We start from the raw sequence: 19,579 nt of genomic DNA on the forward strand, positions 1-19,579 counted from the left end.
TTCCAGCTCCCTCCAGATGTAGCAGCTCCCCACAGCTAAAAGGCTAAAAGTGCTTTCTTGTCCCATGTCGTGATTTTGAATTGAAGGTAAAAGTGCCTCGTCTGGGTGAACCTCTGCAGAGCAAAGACTTCTAGACTTTGTAGAAGTTTGCTTCTTTCGCCGGACAGATTTTTTTTCTCCAAACAAAACTGCAGAGAAAATTGTTTCTTCAAAGTTCATTAAGATGATTTTATGTCCGTGTGCTTTAGCCATTCTCCCATTTGCCATAATGTAACCATTAGGATTGACTTCCCTTAAAAAAGAGATTTAGGACAGAAAAGCACTTGTGAGTCTTGAATTAGTTTTGGGGTTATATGAGGAGGCAGAGGAGGAAATGGAACCACACCCCAGCATCTCCTTCCTTTGAGTGGAGGTAGTCGGGGTTCAGGGCTCCGCCTGGTTGTGCTGGAGGTCAGATTTGTCAGCACGACTCCTCCAGGGCGTTGACTACCTGTTCCAGGATATCTGGGCAGTAGTCCGAAATCTGCTGGAGAACCAAGTTGGCATATTCCTGCAGCTCCCCGCTCTCCTTCTCACACACCTCCAGCTCCCTCTCCAACTAGAAACAAAATTAAATACTTATATTTAAATGCATCTTTTACATTTTAAATGTTTATGTATCTGTAAATAACTGCAAATTTAGATGTATGATCCCTAACACACAAACATGCATATGCAGGGGTGGACATTAACTTCAATACCAACCGGCCAGCCGGGCCGGTAACTCTAAATATTTACCGGCCCCGCCAAGAATCTACCGGCCCCGCTGCTCAGCTGCCAAAACGAGTCAAAATAACAACTGAACCATTTTAAATGTAATAAACCTTTATTTTGTACACATTCACAAACATAATAACATATTCAAGTTTGAATTTGTTTGTTCCCTCAACAACTCGATTTTGTCGTCGCATACTTCCGGCATACAACGCAGTACATCACCAACTCCGCTTTGCTGTACTCGAGCCATTGGCTGTTTTCGAGATGAGCCAGTTCTGCGCAGATTAGACCAGCGGTGATCGGTGCTCAGTGCATGCCGGTTAGATTCGTGTCCGACTTGCTCTGACGTCATGCATACGTAGGCAACGATAACCTCGTGAGATCAAGGAGGCCGCAGATTTTGGAGCAAGGCGCTGCAGTTGCTCTCCCTCGGCTGCAAAACCTAGATGACGGGAAACGCCTGGCTCTCATCTGATCCAAGATCTGATTGGTTCACATTTTGATCCAAACATCCGGTGGTAGAACATGAAATGATAGTTGGTCACATGTATTCTGTAAATCATGTTATGTTGAGGATGACAACTATATAGGCCATAAAGAGAAATGTGATTTGTTTTCTTTTGTCACGTTTCCTATGAGCACACTAAACCTACAGCTGATAACCTTTACTTATTATTACAGTCATGTCTTCATATACAATATATGATATCCACAAGCATGTGAGGATGTGTTTCAGCTGCCAACAGGCACCAGAATTAAAATTGAAAATTGAACAAGTGTGAACGCTCACGCGATATCTTCAGCCATCGTCACCCCCGAGCTACACATGTAGGGAAATCTGTCTGACCAAACGCCAGCTTTCAGCCACTCCCCCTGCTGCTTCCGTCTGCTCTCGTCTGTTTTCCAGGCGAGGCGCAGCTCAACTCGAACAAGGCCATTCTCTGCACCTCCCGTTTTCTTTAAACCGCCAAGAATCGTTCCACCTACGCACACGCTTCTCTGCTTCATACCGTTTCGAACTGTCTCGCTCCTCACCAGTTTTAAAGCGTTTTGCCGGAGATTTCATCAAGAAATCCCATCCCTGTGGCGGCGGCATCTCCCTGCGTGCTTGTGTGTTTCTAGCGTGGTTCCACTTCGTCTTTAATAGTGAACTTATAGTTCACGTGACTATAACTAGAATCGCGCAGTACGTGCATGAATCGTACAAGTGCAGTACGTTGCTAGAGGCGCGCAGGTTCACGCGCGCGAAATGAAAACGGCGGCTTCCTACAGGGCGCGGCCATGATGTAGATGAAAGCCGGTGTGTAAATGACAAATAAGGCTTGGGCGCCACCCGGGCGGTGAGTCGTCAAGTATTTACCGCCCGACGAGAAAATTTAGCGCCATTGGCGCTCGGGCGCTTTAAAGGTCCACCCCTGATATGGCATTTGAGGGCGGTGAGACCGTTTTCTGCTGGAATCTTATTTTTAGATATTTTTTAGCTTAATAAACTGGGCTGCAACTCATTCACAAGCTAAACAGTTTATCTTGTAGTTGTTTATGCAGAACCCAACCTCAGACACGACCTAACATGAAAATATTTAAAGAGAATAAAAACAAAATTTAATCTTCTAATAGAACTCTTTTTAATAATCTTACCACCCTGTTGTTTACACTCTAGTGAAATTTTAGTTTTTATTCACACACATAATGTGGGAGTTTCTTTGCTACCTGTTCGACTGTCATCTTCTGAAGGTCCTCCTCCCAGTCTTCAGGGTCGCCGTGGTGATAGTGAGAGGGTGGCGTGAGCATGCTGAGGATGCTGGGGTCTCGGTCGTGGCAGAGGTCTGTCAGGTGGGCGATGTAGAGTTTGAGCTTACTGCGGGTCTGGGACAAGGCTAGAAGAGGGGGGATCATCTGCTGAGTCCCAAGTGAGAGAGAGATGAGAAACAGGACCAAAAAAAGAGAAGTTAAATCTTTTTCTCCCAGTGTTGAATAACAGACGAGCTTTGGTCCAGATTGAATATAATGAAAACACATCTTCACCATCAGCATGCACCAATCATCCGACTCTTTCTGCTGATCAAAACTGTTATTTAACTTTGAATTAGTTTTAAAGCATCAGCATGCAAAGCTAAGATACCACGAGGTCAGGAAACTTGGTTCATTCATGCAAAACAAACACAATCCCACCCAAATAACACATGAATGAAGGCAACCACAGATGAATACAGCGCACGTAAACATGCCAGTGACGAATGGGACAGGTTTTCTTCTTTTGTACGAGCTCACCCTTGTGAACAAAGTGACTTTGAGAGAGAGGGGGAGAGCAAAAGGCCGGCTACGCCCAAATACCCTCCTCATCATCCTGTTAGCCACAAGGTGAGGCAGACGCAGCGGTAGGAAGGAAAATCTGGTTAGTTTTTAAACTACACTAAAGGAAAGCTCTCATGCAAGAACTTTTACTTCCTCTAAATATCATTTTGGAGGCATGCAGGCACGCTGACCCACCTGATCTGGAGAGGGTTTGTGATTGGTCTGGTCAGGTGCCGTCCTCAGGTGGTCGTCTTCATAGTTGTCTGCCATCAGCTTCATTCTGTTCTGAGTCTGAAAAATGAAACATTGGAAGGTTTCCCTGCTCAATCTTCATTGAACTGGTCTGTTCATAAACACATGCAGTCCTGGTGGGACTACCCATAATCCCATAATCCCTTTGTGAATACTAACCTGCTGCTTTAGCTGCTGAACCAGTCTGTCCTTCTCTCTCTTCAGCTGAGACACCTCTTCCTGAGTCTTCTTCTTCTTGGAGGACGACAGCTCTAGCAGGGCGATGTTAGCGTCCTTCTCGCTGATGGCGGCCAAAAGCGCCTCCTGCCTGTTGGATGGAGACGGAACAACATTAAACACACGAGTAAATAGTTCAAGCATCATTTATTATTTATGGCTCAGCAGCAGCATGCCAGCTGGGGAACGCCAGATTGGACGACATTTTACAAGATTAAGGGAGCAATCGATAATCCACCCTGCTGTGTGTGTGTGTGTGTGTGTGTGTGTGTGTGTGTGTGTGTGTGTGTGTGTGTGTGTGTGTGTGTGTGTGTGTGTGTGTGTGTGTGTGTGTGTGTGTGTGTGTGTGTGTGTCTTACTTCATCTCCAGCACCTCCTCCAGGTGTTTCCTGCGCTCAGCTCGCAGCGTTGTGAGGTGGGCTTCCTTCTCACACAGAGACTGTTGGGTCGACGCCAGCTTGGCCCTCATGGACTCCAGCTCCTGCTTCACCTTCTCCATGGCACCCAGCAGCTCCTCCATCTTTAAACACACACAAACCATTAACTCGGTAAAAACTAATACTAGGTATCTAAAAAAACTAACAATCAGTCAAAGTGTCACTTCATTTCAATAAATGATGCTTCTAATTAAAAAAAAGGGACACCTTTAAAAAAATACAGATTTTAATACCTGCTATTTGCTTTTAAAGGGCACAAAAGCACAAAAAGATGTGTAAATGGGGCTATGTAGTCTAGCAATAGCATGTGGCTAATCGACATATGGAAGAAACCCTTCATGGTGATTATTTGACAAGCAAACAGCAGGTTAAAAATCCTCCTGTGACATTTACGTGGGCCGGAAACAACACAAACACTTTACAAAAACATGCAGTCTGAGCGTGAATCTCACAGCCTGTTGGAGGGCAGCTACGTGTGACTGCATGAATCAGACAAGTGTTGCTTTTATTGTGTCCACCCTCCGTAAGTGCTGCTGACCACTGATGGTGATCACACGTAGTGGACTCATACCTTGGACCACTTAATGTGGGAGAGGTCGGACTCATGCATTGGTTTGAGTGAGTGCTTCTGAGAGGCGGTTGTGTAGCAGAAAATAAAGACAAGAGAAAAAAAATGACAAGCAAAGATAAAAAAACTGAGAAAAAAGAGGCGCCTAGATAAGAGGCAGAATTAAAAAAAGAATGAGCAGCAACACAGAAACCAAAAGGATGGTAGAGAGAGCATTTAGGGTTAAGGTCTGTATGTAGCTGGCTCTGTTGATCGATTAGTACTGCCTTACCATGCATGTGTCATGTACCTGTTTCTCCTGCAGTGACCGGGCTGCTTCCTCCTGTGCCAGCACCATCTCTCGCTCTGCTGTGATCTGAACGCTCTCTCTCAGAGCCTCTTCCAGCTCCTCGATGCGTTCGCTTTTCTGGCGCAGAGTGTCCTTCATGCCGGCAGAAATGAGTTTCGTTAGATCTGACAAAGGAGGGCTGAATGCCTAGAGCAGCTTGCGCAGAAGCCTCACCTTGACCTGCTGAGATGATTCAGACATGTTGTCCTCCCTCTTCCGAGCCTCCTCCATCAGCCGAGCATTCCTGCTCTTCTCCACTTGTTCCTTGTGCTTCAGTGTTGCCACCTTTTTGGTCTGGTCCTTCATTTGCCTGTATAAGCATCACGAAACTTTAAAAAAGTCTGATCAAATCTTACACAAATCTACAGGCTCAACATTAGATTTGATTCAGGATAAATAACAGATTATGAAGGCAAAAACAGAGTCGTGAGTCCAAAAAGAAAGTTTTAAAAAAGTCAAAAGGTGCAGAGAAAGAAAAAGGAGGGAAACGAGAAGATGGTAAAGGAGAAAAGGGTGCCAGGTGGGGAGAAAGAAGAAAATACTAACCTGGAGGCCAAACTGGTGAGGTGGGAAATATCCGGCAGAGCAAAGGCAAGAAAGCAGTAAAGAGAAAAGGAGACTCAGGCTAAGAAACTGAGAAAATGTAAAAAACAAACCGCTTTTTACTCCCTGAGAAACCACCACCATCATCATCATTATCAAAGTGACATCTGATTAAAACTAATCTGTTCAGCAGATTACAAAATCTGAATTCAGGCCTCAACATCCAATGTTAAATAAAACTTATTTTTATTCTTTTTCTAAGTTTTCTGCCAGTTTCCCTTTTAAGGGGAACTAGGCAGTTTTAGCTTGTTTTTAGTACCACCTAGTGCCCGTTTGTAGAACCAAAGGCAAAACTTATCTCCATGCTGTGCATTTGTCTTGTTAACATCTTAATCCAACAGCTGAAAGGTCTCCCCAGCCTTCCTTAGTGTTTAATTTAGTAATGAATCACTCATGTAAACTAATCAGCTATGTTCGTGATCTAAAGCATACAGGAAATGTGCTGGAAGCAGACTGCAGCGCCAGGTATGTCGGCTCAAGTCTCAACAGAGCGGCCTGCCAGTCTGAAGTTGCAAGTGGAATATTCTGGCCACAGGGGTGGTGGGGGTCTGAGTGACGTTTAATTTACCCTGTAAAGGGTCATTTTAGAACATTCAAGAAAATTATTTAAAAATATGAAAAAGTTGCAAAGTATCCCTTTAACTCATTAACTGCCATTGACGAATAAAGTCGTCATTTGCATTTTTTTACTGGGTGGGCATCGGAACGAGCCCCTGCACCGTGACAACAAACATCCCAGCACTAAAGCCGATCTTCATCCGCGTACGTCACACATCACGTGATCAGGAAGCAGAAAATCCATGTGTTTGATCGTTTTGGGCCTCTGCTGTAAAAAAGGTGAGGCGTGAACTGGAAAAGCTTCTGCCGATCATGATTCAACAACGGATTATGAAAGAATGGATACCGCTCGAAATGCACGGATTCTTCCTGATGTAAGAGGTGAGTTTCCTCTTTGTTTTGTTAATTTTGACGTTGACATCATCATAGAGCACAACGTTCTGTGTAGGGCTGGGGGTAAACGATTATTTTTAAAACGATTATTCGGACGATTATTTTATCGAATAGTCGACTATTCTAACTACTATTTAGACAATCTAATGATTATTTTTCTATTGCACAGTTAATAAAAACCAAAAAATCTAAGAAATTCTTCAAAAAAATTGATCAATTGTTACTGTAAGAGAATAAACACTACAGGCCTTCCATTTTGTATAACACTGCTTTTATTGTGTTGCGGTTGGTTATGTTCTGGTGACGTGTAGAACTTGGGAGTGCAGGCTGCTGCCTGAGAGGTGTTTGGAGACGGAGTATCTCCATGCTGCTTTGTTTTGGTCACTTATGAGCGTGAGGCGAGTGGTGTTACGACCTTTCCTGGGTAGTTTGGCTCGTGTGCAAAAAGGAAGGGACAATAACGTGGGATTTAAAAGTTAAAATGATGATCAGGTTTATTTACAACTACAAAAAAAACATAAATCTTTTCATCCACAGGTTGGGAATAACAAAACTAATTCTGCCTGTGGGGAATTAAAACAAAAGTACAAATAACTAGGGATGTCCCACTGGGCAAAGATTACTGGGTTCTGGACCAAAATAAATATCTCCAAAGGTCCAAACTCTAAACTGGGTGGTTAAACTAAACTCAAGGTGATATTTTAAACTAAACCGAAAACCCAAAACACTCTAAATGTAATAAAAGGGAGATCTACACCACAAAAAAGATGAACTCTAAACCAAAATGTAACAGCTTATCCAAACGCAAGAAGCTGTTAGCGAAAATGCTAACAGTAGCTTTACCAACGTTAAGTTCAAGTTACCAAGTTTAAATAAACCAAACATACCCAGCAAGCAGACCAGCACGGAGGAGAGACTGCTACCACCAAAACAGCTCTCCCAATGTCTGAAAGAAGCTCCTTTATGAAGGGAGAAACGCTCCCGGTGATTTTCTACATCTGCGGTAGAGACGAAGCAGCGCATCTGACCCCGGAAGTTGTTGTCCGTTGCCGGGAGACGAAGGCGGGCAAAACAGGAAAGGAATCTAGTAGCGGAAGGACGTTGTTCCGGGTCTTCGGTATTTGGCGGAGATGTTAGTGGAGGCGGAGAAGAGGGCGAACTAGAGGGAAAACAGGCAAATTCCTCCTCTATTTACAAACTCCTGGGGATGCAACAAGTGGGCGTGGTGCGTCGACTACCGGATCTGACGTTGACAAATTTTTAGAATCGAGCCGTCAACGTCATCGAGGCTTCGCTACAGCCTTAGTTCTGTGACTCTTGAAAAACAGTAAAACCACTAAAAAACGCTGGCAGCAAAGGGCTTTTCTGATCAGGAAACGGCTGGCAGTGAATGAGTTAAGCACACGCGCGCACACACACACACCAACACACACACACAGTATCAGCGTCTAAACCCACCTCTCCAGCTCATTGATCTTTTTGTCTTTGTCGTTCTTCTCATTCTCCATTTCCCGCAGTATCTCAAGAAGGCGGTCCACCTCAGCCTGCGCTTTCCCAGAATCCTCTTTGTGACGAGCCACTTCTTGCTCCAGGTGTTTGATGCGTTCAGCCAGCTCTGTGTTGGCTTGAGCCTCCAGCGCTGCATTTTGAGCCTGATGGTCAGCAGCATTGTCGTTAGAGGCCGATTATTTCACATTAGCTTGAAAAGAACGTTGAATTTTCTGTTTGCTATCTCACTCTCTTGAGTTGGTTGTCCAGTTTGAGACACTCCTCCCTTTTCTGCTCCAAGACAATCTCCATACTCTTGAGTTTGGCATCTTTCTTTAGTCCTGAGGAAGCCAGGGAAGAAGCATGCTCCTTCAGGTCCAGCAGAGATGTCTGCATACAAAAAAGTTGATCAATCTTTAATAGAAGATCAATCTTTAATAGAATTAAGGAAGTGAAAATACTCTTAAAAAAAGTGTGTGCTTCTGCATCCGTTTCTCACCTCTCTGTCTGACAGGTCTCCCTGCACTAAGCTCAGTTTCTCCTTCAACTCTTTCAGCTCCTTCTTGGAGCAGTCAAGCTCCTCCGTCTTCTCCCGGTCGTCCCTGTCTCGCTGCTCCTTAAGGCGCTCGATGATGCGTTCCTTTGATGACATAAAAACAATCATTAATGATGTTCAGCCAGAATGTTAACAGGATAATAACTCGGGCAGAGCCAACGTCTGTGTGGACATGAATGTACCTTTTCTGCCAGTGACTCCTCCAGGGTGGTGAGAGCCGTGTCTGTGTTGGAAGTATCGGCCTGCAAGGACTTCACTCTCTCCTTCAGGCTGCTCATCTGCTTCTCCTTGTCCCTCAGTTGCTCCTGCAGGTTCTCGATCTGCAAGTCAAACCCCACAATGATCAGTCAAAATGAGCACTGACCACACAACGTGCACCGTCACAGGATGAATGCATCTTTGTAGCCATTTCACATCAAAACTAAGAGAGAATCCTACAAATAAACCTTTGTAACTCCACCTTTTTCTGCAGCACGTTAATTTTGCGCTCTTTAACTTCCAGCATGTCTTTTAGGTCATGAATTTCTCCATTGAGGGTTCCCTTCTCCTCTGACATTTCCTGTATCTGCTTGCTCTTCTTATTTAAAGTTGCTTCCTTCTCTTCCAGGCGCAGACGTAAGGCATCAACCTGGACGGGGATGAGGAAGACGACTTAAACACAAAAGAGGGTTCTGCTGCTAGCTTTAGTAAATACAGGGTGTCTGCTGGATGTACCTCCGTCTGTAAGATGGCAGCACGCTGCTCCTTGGCAGTGAGGGATTCTTTGAGGACATCGATGTGCTGCTTGCTGTCTGAAAACTGGTTATTTAGTGTTTCCAGTTTAGTCTGCAATCCGAGCAGCTCGGTGTCCTTCCTAGAGAGGTCCTGCTTCACCTGTTCCATCTGGGGAAAAAAAAAAGAACGAAAACATGCATTTAAATTTTAAACTTGATACATCAGCATGAAGCATGAAAATTAACTCAGCTGAATCCATGTCCTGGTGTCTTCTGACCTTGTTTTTCATGAACTTGGTGTGACTGCGGTACACTTCCATCTGCTTCATCTCCTCCTGACGCTCCTCACAGCTCAGAAGTCCGTTGGACTTTAGCATAAGCAGCTCCTCCTCCATGTCCCTCAGACTTCGTTCCATGGAGTTGATTTTTGCATCCTGATGTTAAAAGAAATAGGTCAGCTGATTTGGACGGGCCAGTGTGATGTAAAACAAGACTGATCAACCCCCACCTTCATGTCAATAACAGTCTGTAAAGCCTTAGTTTTGGTGGACTCTGGAGTTCCTTCATATCGACGGTGAAGCTCCTGTTGATTAAACCGAAAGAGCGTGTGTGTTTAAACACTTAGTTATATTATTAAAGTAAATAAACTTAAGATCAACTGGACATTACCTCTCTGAGTGCCGTGATCTCTCGGTCTCTCTGGTCCAGTAAACTCTCAAGGTGATGCCTGTGCATTTCTGCATCAGCCAGCCTCCTGGTCCTCTCCTGGTCCTCCTCTGATGCTTTAGCAGACGGCCCTGACACAACCAAAGTAAGAAGGATCAATTACATGGTTTAAAACACCAAAACTACTCAGCGGAAGCCGCAAAGGCTGAAACAGAAACTGCTCTGCAATTCAGATTGGTTTAAAAAAATAAAGATGTTTAAAAACGTGTGATTTCTTTGGCCCTAAATCTAATGCAAACCCTTCAGGTGTTGACAGGCTTAATCTGGAGTCTAAAGGTGACTCGGGGCTGGCTTATTCAGCGTATTTACATGTAGTGATTTTACACTAATCACATAACGGCTGTATGAGCGTGATAAGCATGCTGGGATTTTGTCAACCACGAGGATCCAGGCTGATTATTAGATTTTGGTAGATGTGCTTCCACCTTTATGTTAAGTTTATTTAGGCAGAGCACTTTTTGTTTTTACAACAGTCACACTGCAGTGACTGATTAAAGGAAGGACTCTACAAGCTATCTGTCTCTGCACACGGAGAGCAGAGAGGCAGAGACATGCAGACCTGAGAAAGCAATATCACGAATGAAGAAAAATCAGCTTGGCTGAAAAAGCTAGGAAGAAAAATAGATGTTCTCATACACCGACTGACCAGATTCACCTCATTTCATTTATAAACCCACCTTTGCTTTGAAGCATCTCCAAAAGTTTTTTGATGGACTCATCTCTGGCTACAAGTGTTTGCTTTTGCGTGTCGATCCTCAGCTCCATCTCCTCCAGCGTTTTCCTCAGGAGGAAGAGCTCTTTGGCCTGCCTTTCGTACTCGGCCTGCAGGCGCCGGTAGTTCTCCTCCGTGGGTTCAGACGTCAGGGCCAGGTCCCTCCCTTGACTGGCGGGGTCTTGCTGGAGCAGCTGGTTCAGGTCCCTCTGGATCCTCAGCTCATCCTGGAGAGCCTGAACAGTCATCTGGAGATGCTGAAGACACACGGGGGACACTTTCACTTGCTCTGCTTACAAGGAGGTGATTTACACGGGGGTATACCAGGTCAAGTGTATTAGTATTATTTGAATAATGCATCATGTGCAATGGCCCTAGCTTATAGGAACAGATCCTAGGAGAAACTGCTTCACATTAGCAAAGTCTTGCCTGATGCACACATAACGAGCAAGCTTCATGGACAGGGTTACATTTCATGGCCTGACAAACACAATCAGCCCAGTATAGTACTGCATTGTTTGTGGCATCTGACGCCACGGACACTTGGCAGAGAGACGCTGTGAGACAGCAACAGAAGGCCGTGTTACACTCTGGTCTGAACCAGCTGGGAGCGTTTTCAAAAAGACAGAACAAAGAGAGAAGTCAGTGTCTGCCTTCATTTCTCTCTGTCCTCGGGCCCCCTCCCTTTCCTCCCTTTGTCACACTCTCCTTCGCCCTCCACCAGCACACACACACACCTTCTCCTCCTGACTCACTATTCGTCCACCTTCCTTGCTCTAGTCCCATCTCCTCCCTTCGATACTCTCACTTCTCCTTTCACTAACCATCCCGTGACTAAGGCTGACTCACTGCTGTGACTGTGCCAATCCAAACCCCCACATACACACACTCACTCATACACACCTTCTCCCCAAAATATAGCCATAGGCAGAGAAACACACATTCACCTTCTCCATTCCTCAGCCACACACACACACACTTATCTGGGCCTCCATCCAGTTGAAACTGAAGGCCATAATCAGCCTTTGAGAGGAGCAGCCATGCTTTCCCCCGTGCGTGAAGAGGTGGAGGCAGACATGTTTAAATTAAAGCAACCACTGATTAGCCCTCCGCTGGTCGGGAATAACCAGGAATTAGCTTACAGTGTGTTTCTGTGAGTCAGCAGGGGTGAAGGAGGCAAATTATACAGCAGGTCTGCCCATCCATTAGACTTCACAGTTAAACAAAGACCATTTGTCTTCATTAATGAAACCCAATTCGCACAAGTGCTACAACATTGTGTAAGGTTTCATAAAAAAGAGGCCTTAACTGTATTTACCCATTTATAATAGTTAAACACGTTCCTGTTACAGGAATCAGAGCAGATGCATATTCAGTATGTTCTATAAATTATTGGACTGGAAAGTTTGTCTCCATATGCTTAAAGTCCGTGGACAAGAATGGATAAAAATGCAAACATTTAACCCAGAATAACAGGTGGATAGCACCTTTACCTGTTAAATTTGTATGATTGTGCCAGCTTTGTCCAAAAAAAAAACAACAATATTCCTTCTTAAATGTACGTAACTACATCTAAGCTGATATTTGCAACAAATGTATTATTACCAGCTGCTACAATCGTTTTAGTTGTTTTTATAATCCGCACAAGTCAAACACATTAAAATATCCTTTAATGGTGCATTTTTGTTCTGCCCACCACTTCCAGCCATTTCTAAAACACACAGAAAATGCAAATGCAACCATTAGACTTTGCATTCCTTTCATCTACAAAGCATGAGCATATAACTGCATGTAAGAGGATTAACTAGACATTCAAAACTCGAAGAGAGAAACAGTTACTGAAGCCTACATGCTCAGTCGAATCTGGTTCTGCTGTTAAAAACATGTTTGGTGCAGCCGATTCTACTCATACTGAACACTGAGTTGGTGAAATTGGAAACTGAAATGATGCAAATATGTTTAAACAAACACACAAGCACACCTGAGCTTCGTCTTGAATAATGCGGTACTGCTCCTTCCAAACCGCGATCTTAGAAGCTTCATCTTTCCTCAGGGCTCTCTCCTTTTTTAACTCTGGGCTCCAGAAGGTTTTAATGGAATTCATGGAGGAACTCAGTTTGCTCTCCTTGACTTCCACTTCGCGCCGCAACATCTCATTTTCACGCAGAACCTGAGAGAACGTGGTAAAGGTTTCGCACATAATTACAACAAATCTGAAAAGGTCATCCTGTCCAATGAAATGTCCACATTCCCAGTAGAAGAAATCTGCAAACAGGGAGGTTTATTAGCAAAATACCTCTTTAAGCTGAGCCTGCAGGTCGAGGATGGTGTTGTCTCTGGCCTGTCGTAGAGAATGGGGCACTGTAGAAGCCATGTGGTGGTCTCCAAAAGCTAGTGCATCACCTGCCAACATGCCTGCTGGCAGAACCGCATTAGCAGGCACTGAGGTGGAGATATTTGGAGTGCTAGCTGCTACAACTCCACCACTGCTTCTTGACCCATACGTCACCCTCTGCCTCCCCGTGGCGGTCACTGCCACGCCACTTTTGGGAATGTGGTCTCCTGCCATGGCTACCTCATTATCGCTCAGGTACATTGGTCCTGAGGTGGCATATGCAGCATTAAGAGACTGGATGTTCTCCATGGAGAGTGTTTTGCCTCCTGCTCCTCCAGGACCTCCTCCACTGCCACCGGTGCTGTTGGTCCGTCGGTGTCCCATCCGAGGGGAGCGGGGAAGGCGAGGAGAACGGCCAGATCCCTGATTACTACTACCACCTGCATCTCTTCCTCCACCATGGTTGGCATCACCTCTACCAACAGAGCGGGCACTACCATACATCTTCTGCTAAACTAAAAAAAGGAGCAAACAGCAGGACTGAAGGACAAGTATGTGCAGGTATATCCTTTTAGATTTGGTGGTCCTGTCTCCAAACAGCAGGGTAAATGTGCTGATTATCCTGCTTTAACTGGAAGTGGTGAAAAACATAATCATGATATAAGAAAAGTATGGTTCCCTGCAAAGACAAGAGGAAATCCTTGTAAATTAAACATCAACTGTACCGTATGTAGAACATTCATACAATCTCAGAATATGTGTTAAGTTTAAACAGCATTATCAGATCTCAACATTTGTGACTTTGCCTTAGTCAGCATTCACTTGTGGATGTAAACAATCAGGGTTTTAGGTTTCGCAGCCCATGAGTAAAACGCTCTGACATCACAAGTGTGCGTGTGCTCATGCTCACTTGTTTTTACAAGCTCAATCACTGCTCTGTGTAGAAGACCACAGGCGAAGGACAATATTAAGGGCATATTTTGCCCACCACTTAGTTAATCCACATCTAAGTAATGTTTTCATTAAAGACGCAGACAATTTTGGGAACTACTGCCGCCCACAGGCATGGCATGCCTATGAACGTGTTTCAAAATGCACTGGATTTTTTTAAATGAAAATGAGGTGGTGTGGACCCAGGTGAGGTGGTGTGGACACAGCCATCTTTGGGCAAACAGGCGGGGTACACCCAGGTCAGGTTGCCAGTCCATCGCAGGGCAACACAGACACACGCAGTACAAACAACCAAGCACATACACTCACACCTAAGGACTATTTAGAGAGACCAAACAACCTGACAGTCATGCTTTTGGACTGTGGAAGGAAGCCGGAGTACCCAGAGAACCCAAGCATGCACAGGGAGAACATGCAAACTCCTTGCAACCCAGGACCTTCTTGCAGCAAGGCAACAACGCTAACCACTGCGCCAATGCGCAACCTACATCTTAATCTGATATAAGAAATATGGTTTCTAGTTAAAAACATGTATAATTTTGCTATTCCAAATACATTTTTCTTAATATAAGGATTTTTATAATATGGATATTATTAAAAGTCGTTACAACAGGTAGTATTTCTGTAAAGATTAATGTTGTGATTTATAATACCGTAAATCCTCTAATACAGGCCCGGGCCTGTATTTGACTCAAGCTCATCAAGCTCCAGGCCTTTATTGGAAGGAGGGCCAGTATTAGAGGCAGGCCTCTATTTCTATTTGAGCAAAATGAACTAATGGTTTGCTGGAGTTTTTGACAATTAAAATTGTGCCCACATTTTCAAAGTTAAACACATTTCTTTTAACAACGGTAGTTTCTGCTTCAGCCCTCTCCCCCCTCCCCCTGCGCAGCAGCCGCAAACTCACTGATGTGCCTGCAGCCTCTCGGAGTTCCTGCTGCTCTAAACATTAAAATAATTATTTCATTTTCTGTTCCTCACTTCTGATTACCTTCAGTGGTGTCTGTTTGTTGCAACAGCAGGTACAAAAACTAACTTGTTTTTATTTGACTATTTTTCTGTCCTGTCTGTTTATTATCTTCCTGCATCTCCTCTCAATCCTAAAGAAAAACTGCTGCCTGGGTTCATATATATTCACCTCATGAGTTACCTTTGAACTGCAGTTCTAAAATATCTACCGACCGCAAAAACAGCGGAGCGCTCGCTGTTTGGCGGCCGTATCAGTGATCAGTGCGTTGGAGGACAAGTTGATGCGCGCACCGCCCCGCTCCACAGCATGCAGCGAAATGCATCAGGCGCAAATAAAAGACAGAAAACATTAAAGGAATTGAACCGACATGAACGATCGCGTGTCAGTACCTACGGTCTGGCACAGCGCATTGCTGATCACAGAGAATGTGATCATACGATAATTCAATAGGGAGCGTGGTTTCACAGACGCGGAAGTGAGAGCGTCGGTGAAACGCCGGCTGCTCTAGGAAACCCCCGAGCGTTCGAGCGTCAACGAAGTGACACAGAAATGCCGGGCTTTCCAGAAGTAAGTAAGATAACTTACTATGAGCTGATAGTTCGTTGGATTGATCGGTAGGTTGGAAACTCTGATCATGAATCTGAAGAAACGATGACTGAGCTGTAAAGGCGACTTCCATTTATAGCCGCGGTTTGTGACGTAGATGCGACGTGGAGGGAATCCCCGCGAGGGGCATGCTGGGAGTCCCTACTTCGCGGATTTTCACCTATCGTGGCCAGGTCTGGAACGCATCTACCGCGATAAACGAGGGATTACTGTAGTTCATACACCCCCTACTGCTGCTCCCCATAGTGTTCTGCAGCATAATCAGCACGTTCTCTTTGAACTTGATAGTGTAATGACCTGGCTGGGGTTGTAAGCCAGGTGCATTCTGGGTATTGTGTTATATGTGTTTCCTATCGTTCTGCTAGTTCCTATGTGCTGATTTGCGTGTTGTGTGAGTGTTATGTAAGCCACAGGGAAGGTGATGTGTGTTCTGTGGAGCGGGTTGAATTAGCATGGTTAACTGACACCGTGACTCTGTGTGGTAGGAGCGTGATAGAGGATCGTGTCTGAAGCGTTATAAAGCTTGAAGAAAAAGCCTAATAAATGTCTGCGTGAACCCCTACTGCCCCCTGCTGGTTGATTTAGGGACTATAACCCTGCCGCTGGGACGCTTGTACTTGCTTGTTACCACATTCCATCCGGCCACAATAAGAGACCGGCCATTATTTACCTCCGCTGACTCTGACACCGGCCAAAATTGGAGACCCGGCCTTTAATTGAATACCGGCCTGTATTAGAGGATTTACGGTATTCTCTGAATTAAAAGTCATATAAAAATGTGTTAAATTATATATTGAAAATAACAAAAATATGAAAAACAGCTACATTTAAGGAAAAAAGTCAAGAAATGTAACATAGTTGTGTGTGAACTAGGGCTTTACCCATATGTATATCATTAAACTGCATATGTTACATGCTTTGGATTATTTAACAGTTATAATCATAGCGTATCATAGATATGTTCTAATAAGCTAATACATGTGCACTTTTTATTCTGTAAATAAAAGTAATTTTCAAAAAATGTAAGTATTTAACACACCCATGAGCACAGAGAATTAATTATTGTTGCATTTTACTATTTATCTCCAGTCGGCGTTGCCCTGCCAGCTGCTAAACCACATCAACAAACTGGTGCTAATGGCAAAAAGCTGCCTTTGACTTGTCTTAAGCCAGAATTTGAGTTCTTAAGACGCAGTAAGACGAGTTTTTAGATTTTACCCGTGAATTAAATGTCGAAAACAACGTCCCACTGATTTTTACAATGTGCTCACGCTTAACCTAGCATGGGAGGGGAAAGGGAATTGTCCGTAAGAGACATGGAGGGGGGGAAAGGTCTTAGCTTGAAACGTTTAGTTACAGATAAATAACGATAATAACAACTACCTAGACCTCTGATGTGACAATTTCACAGCAAGGGGTGTCAAAAACAGACACATTAACACACAATTTTAGCGTTTTAGCACGTTCCCAACGGGTGAGTACGGCGTCTGCTTTGGATACACCCATCAAACCAAATCCATTTTCCTCTACTGAACGGTTTTGTCGTCTCCAGCTACACTTCCTTCATTCAGGGGTTCGCCTACATAGCGGAGTCTTCTTATTGTTTAAGAAATATGTAAATCATTAAACGCGTACGCCTAGCGTTAGCTAGCCGCGACACAAGTAAGCTAGTTCGTCCCAAATTCAACGGTCAAGCTAAATCTCTATTTTTTGTCGCTAACACAATAGGCAGTAGTAAAAAGGAAAAGGGAAAAAAAACCTCTTCAAACAAACTACCTTTCTTGTTGTCTGTTGTCTCAGATCAGTGGCAGAGCTCAGGTCTCTTTTCAAATGGAGATGGTCGTCAGATTGGACATGTTATAGTATTTTTTTCGATAACTGGTTATCTGGTTTTCCCATCTTTTTGCCAGCAGTAGCAGCAGGCTCAGGAGAGCCAGGGCGCCTCAGTGACGTCAAGCCCTCTGCGCACGTTCACGAGTGCCTTTCTCGCCACGCTTGAATTTTAAACGCGCGGTCACGAGCCATATGATATGGCCTATTAGTGACTGTGGACAGCGAGCAAAATACTACTACTACTACTACTACTACTACTACTACTACTACTACTAATAATAATAATAATAATAATACCATGGACCCTGCAAAGACACTTTTAATTGTCTTTTATTTTTTGTCATTTATTCTGATTTCGTTTGATCTATGTAAACTCATAAAGTACGGTATTGTATTTATTTATTTCATTATTTCAACATTCATTTATTTACGTCAATAGTTAGCCAATTGTTTTTTAATTTATTACGAAATGTATTTGTTAATTTTTAACTGTTTAAATTTATTTATTTACATTTTTATTTCCTCTTTTTTTATTTGTTGTGTGTTTTGGAAGGATGAGTCATCCATAACGGGGAAAATTGGCAGCTTGTACTCAATTGGGAATTAGTAGAAACATAAGGTATGACCCCAAAATAAAGATGCATAAAGTAAGTTATCAGTGATCTTAAAGCTAAGCTTCATCCCGCTTTTTGCGTGCACTCAGATGCTGTCAGTAGCTACTCATAAGGCAGTGCTGCTTGCAGAATATGGTCCCAAACTTCTGTGAACACATCCCATTGTGGCCCGAGTGACTGTAATCTAAAGCATACTGGTAGCATTTTCCATTTGTTCTGAATACGTGCACATCTTGCTGTTTTTAGCACCAAAATGTGACCAGCACAAAACGTTAGCAGTCACTAAGAAAATTTCATCAGATTGGACATTTCATAATTAACACCATAAGCATGCACCACCTGATTATTTTACCTCAGAAATTTCTCATAGTATACACATATTTATATTAAATGTTTTATATTAATAGACACATTCATTGCAAATTGTGACATTATTGCATTCTCTCTGCACTATAGGTTTCTCTTGTTAGTTGAAAACTTTCCCACATATTGTTCATTGCATTTAACTTTTTTGAAACTACCCAGACTTTTACATTTTTAGCCATTTCAATTGGCCCTACAAAAGCTGAGATCCGCATACACCGGGCAAGTGTAGTTCAAAACAATACCACCAGGTGACAGTGCTCATCATAATTTAAAAAGTCATTTTAGTACAAAATATGTTTTACTTTTTTTTAAGAAAACCAAATCAACGTTCTTATTTGCAAGACGATTAAACCTTTGAATTAATGATAAATTATTCATTAATATATCATGTGGCTCTTTTGTGTATAAAAGTGGATGGGCAAATACAAATCTATGCTCTCAACGCCAGATTAATATGTTTCATTGTTGTTCTGAATGTTCTAAATTTGCACATGTGCGATATTTAAGGTGAGCTTTCATCTTCCCGTTTAGCGAACAGTGGCCTTGTTTACAGAAAGACACCGATAAGCTACAGTTACCAGAAGCCTAACATTATCAGGAATTATTCATTGTTATGTTATTAATCTTTGGCTTGTGTTTTGTTACTAGTATTTAAAAACAAAACGAAAAATTGTTGCATTAATGTTGAATTGAGACTGCAATATGAGATGGGACCTCCTTCTTGGGCCGTGGTATGGAGAGTTATGGTAACATGTAATCAAACCAAACTGTGGTAACATATAATCAAACCAAACACTTTCCATGGTCCTTTTTGAAATATTAATAGAATAATCCATCTCTAGTCCAAAGGAATTTTTTGTTGTTCAGAAACAACATTGGCATCACCCAAAATAACAGTTTTTTAAATAATTATTCTACTACGTATCTGTAACTGAGATTGTATACTATGGTAGCTGTTGGATATACCTAACACCAAACAATCTCAGTCAAAAGAATTTTTTTTTTCTGCAAGAATGTTTTTCGATCATTTTAGATATCAGAAAATAAAATACTTTACAAAGATGAACTAACATATTGGACATCTACAATGTAACTAAAATGATACCCTACCAGGTTTCTTAATAGACATTTAGTGTGTGCAACAAAAATGCTGTAAAGAGCTATAAATGGCATATACAAATTTCTTACCAATCAGGTGAGCCTTGTCAATGCCCTAAACAATAAAATCAGCCAGTTTAGATGAAAGCAGTAAAAATGGAATGTGCAGTGAAAGATTAGATGAAAGAATAAGAGAGATGGAAGT

At 43.1% G+C, this 19,579-nt stretch overlaps 1 protein-coding gene across 8 annotated transcripts; it reads right to left on the bottom strand.

Moving 5' to 3' along the window:
- Positions 1-214: 214 nt before the first annotated feature.
- On the bottom strand, positions 215-17,379 carry LOC107388525 (ELKS/Rab6-interacting/CAST family member 1). 8 transcript variants are annotated; one of them, XM_070550405.1, is made up of 22 exons: positions 17,240-17,379; positions 12,898-13,615; positions 12,583-12,771; positions 10,567-10,858; positions 9,833-9,960; positions 9,672-9,746; positions 9,442-9,597; positions 9,165-9,332; positions 8,911-9,078; positions 8,633-8,770; positions 8,394-8,534; positions 8,144-8,284; positions 7,865-8,058; positions 5,399-5,410; positions 5,027-5,162; positions 4,814-4,945; positions 4,528-4,584; positions 3,879-4,039; positions 3,463-3,610; positions 3,247-3,342; positions 2,467-2,652; positions 215-598 (listed from the first exon to the last, which is right to left on the bottom strand). In XM_070550405.1, the coding sequence occupies exons 2-22, from the start codon at positions 13,438-13,440 to the stop codon at positions 461-463; spliced, it is 3,399 nt and encodes a 1,132-aa protein (XP_070406506.1). In that variant the 5' UTR covers positions 13,441-13,615; positions 17,240-17,379; the 3' UTR covers positions 215-460. The 8 variants fall into 8 exon arrangements, with proteins under 8 accessions (XP_070406506.1, XP_070406507.1, XP_070406508.1 ...); XM_070550406.1 differs by having other exon boundaries at positions 12,898-13,451; positions 17,240-17,373; XM_070550408.1 differs by lacking the exon at positions 215-598 and adding an exon at positions 3,028-3,103 and having other exon boundaries at positions 2,577-2,652.
- Positions 17,380-19,579: the final 2,200 nt, after the last annotated feature.

Source organism: Nothobranchius furzeri, chromosome 4, assembly GCF_043380555.1.
Source record: "Nothobranchius furzeri strain GRZ-AD chromosome 4, NfurGRZ-RIMD1, whole genome shotgun sequence".
In the NCBI taxonomy this organism is placed as follows: Eukaryota; Metazoa; Chordata; class Actinopteri; order Cyprinodontiformes; family Nothobranchiidae; genus Nothobranchius; species Nothobranchius furzeri.

What these genes read in the sequence shown, in the direction of transcription:
- LOC107388525 (XM_070550405.1), bottom strand. Translation starts at nt 13,440, where the DNA reads ATGTATGGTAGTGCCCGCTCTGTTGGTAGAGGTGATGCCAACCATGGT. An exon ending in TTATTCAAGACGAAGCTCAG is followed by an intron (nt 10,859 to 12,582) that starts GTGTGCTTGTGT and finishes GTGTGTCTTCAG; the next exon opens with CATCTCCAGATGACTGTTCA. An exon ending in CCAAGTTCATGAAAAACAAG is followed by an intron (nt 9,333 to 9,441) that starts GTCAGAAGACAC and finishes TTTTTTCCCCAG; the next exon opens with ATGGAACAGGTGAAGCAGGA.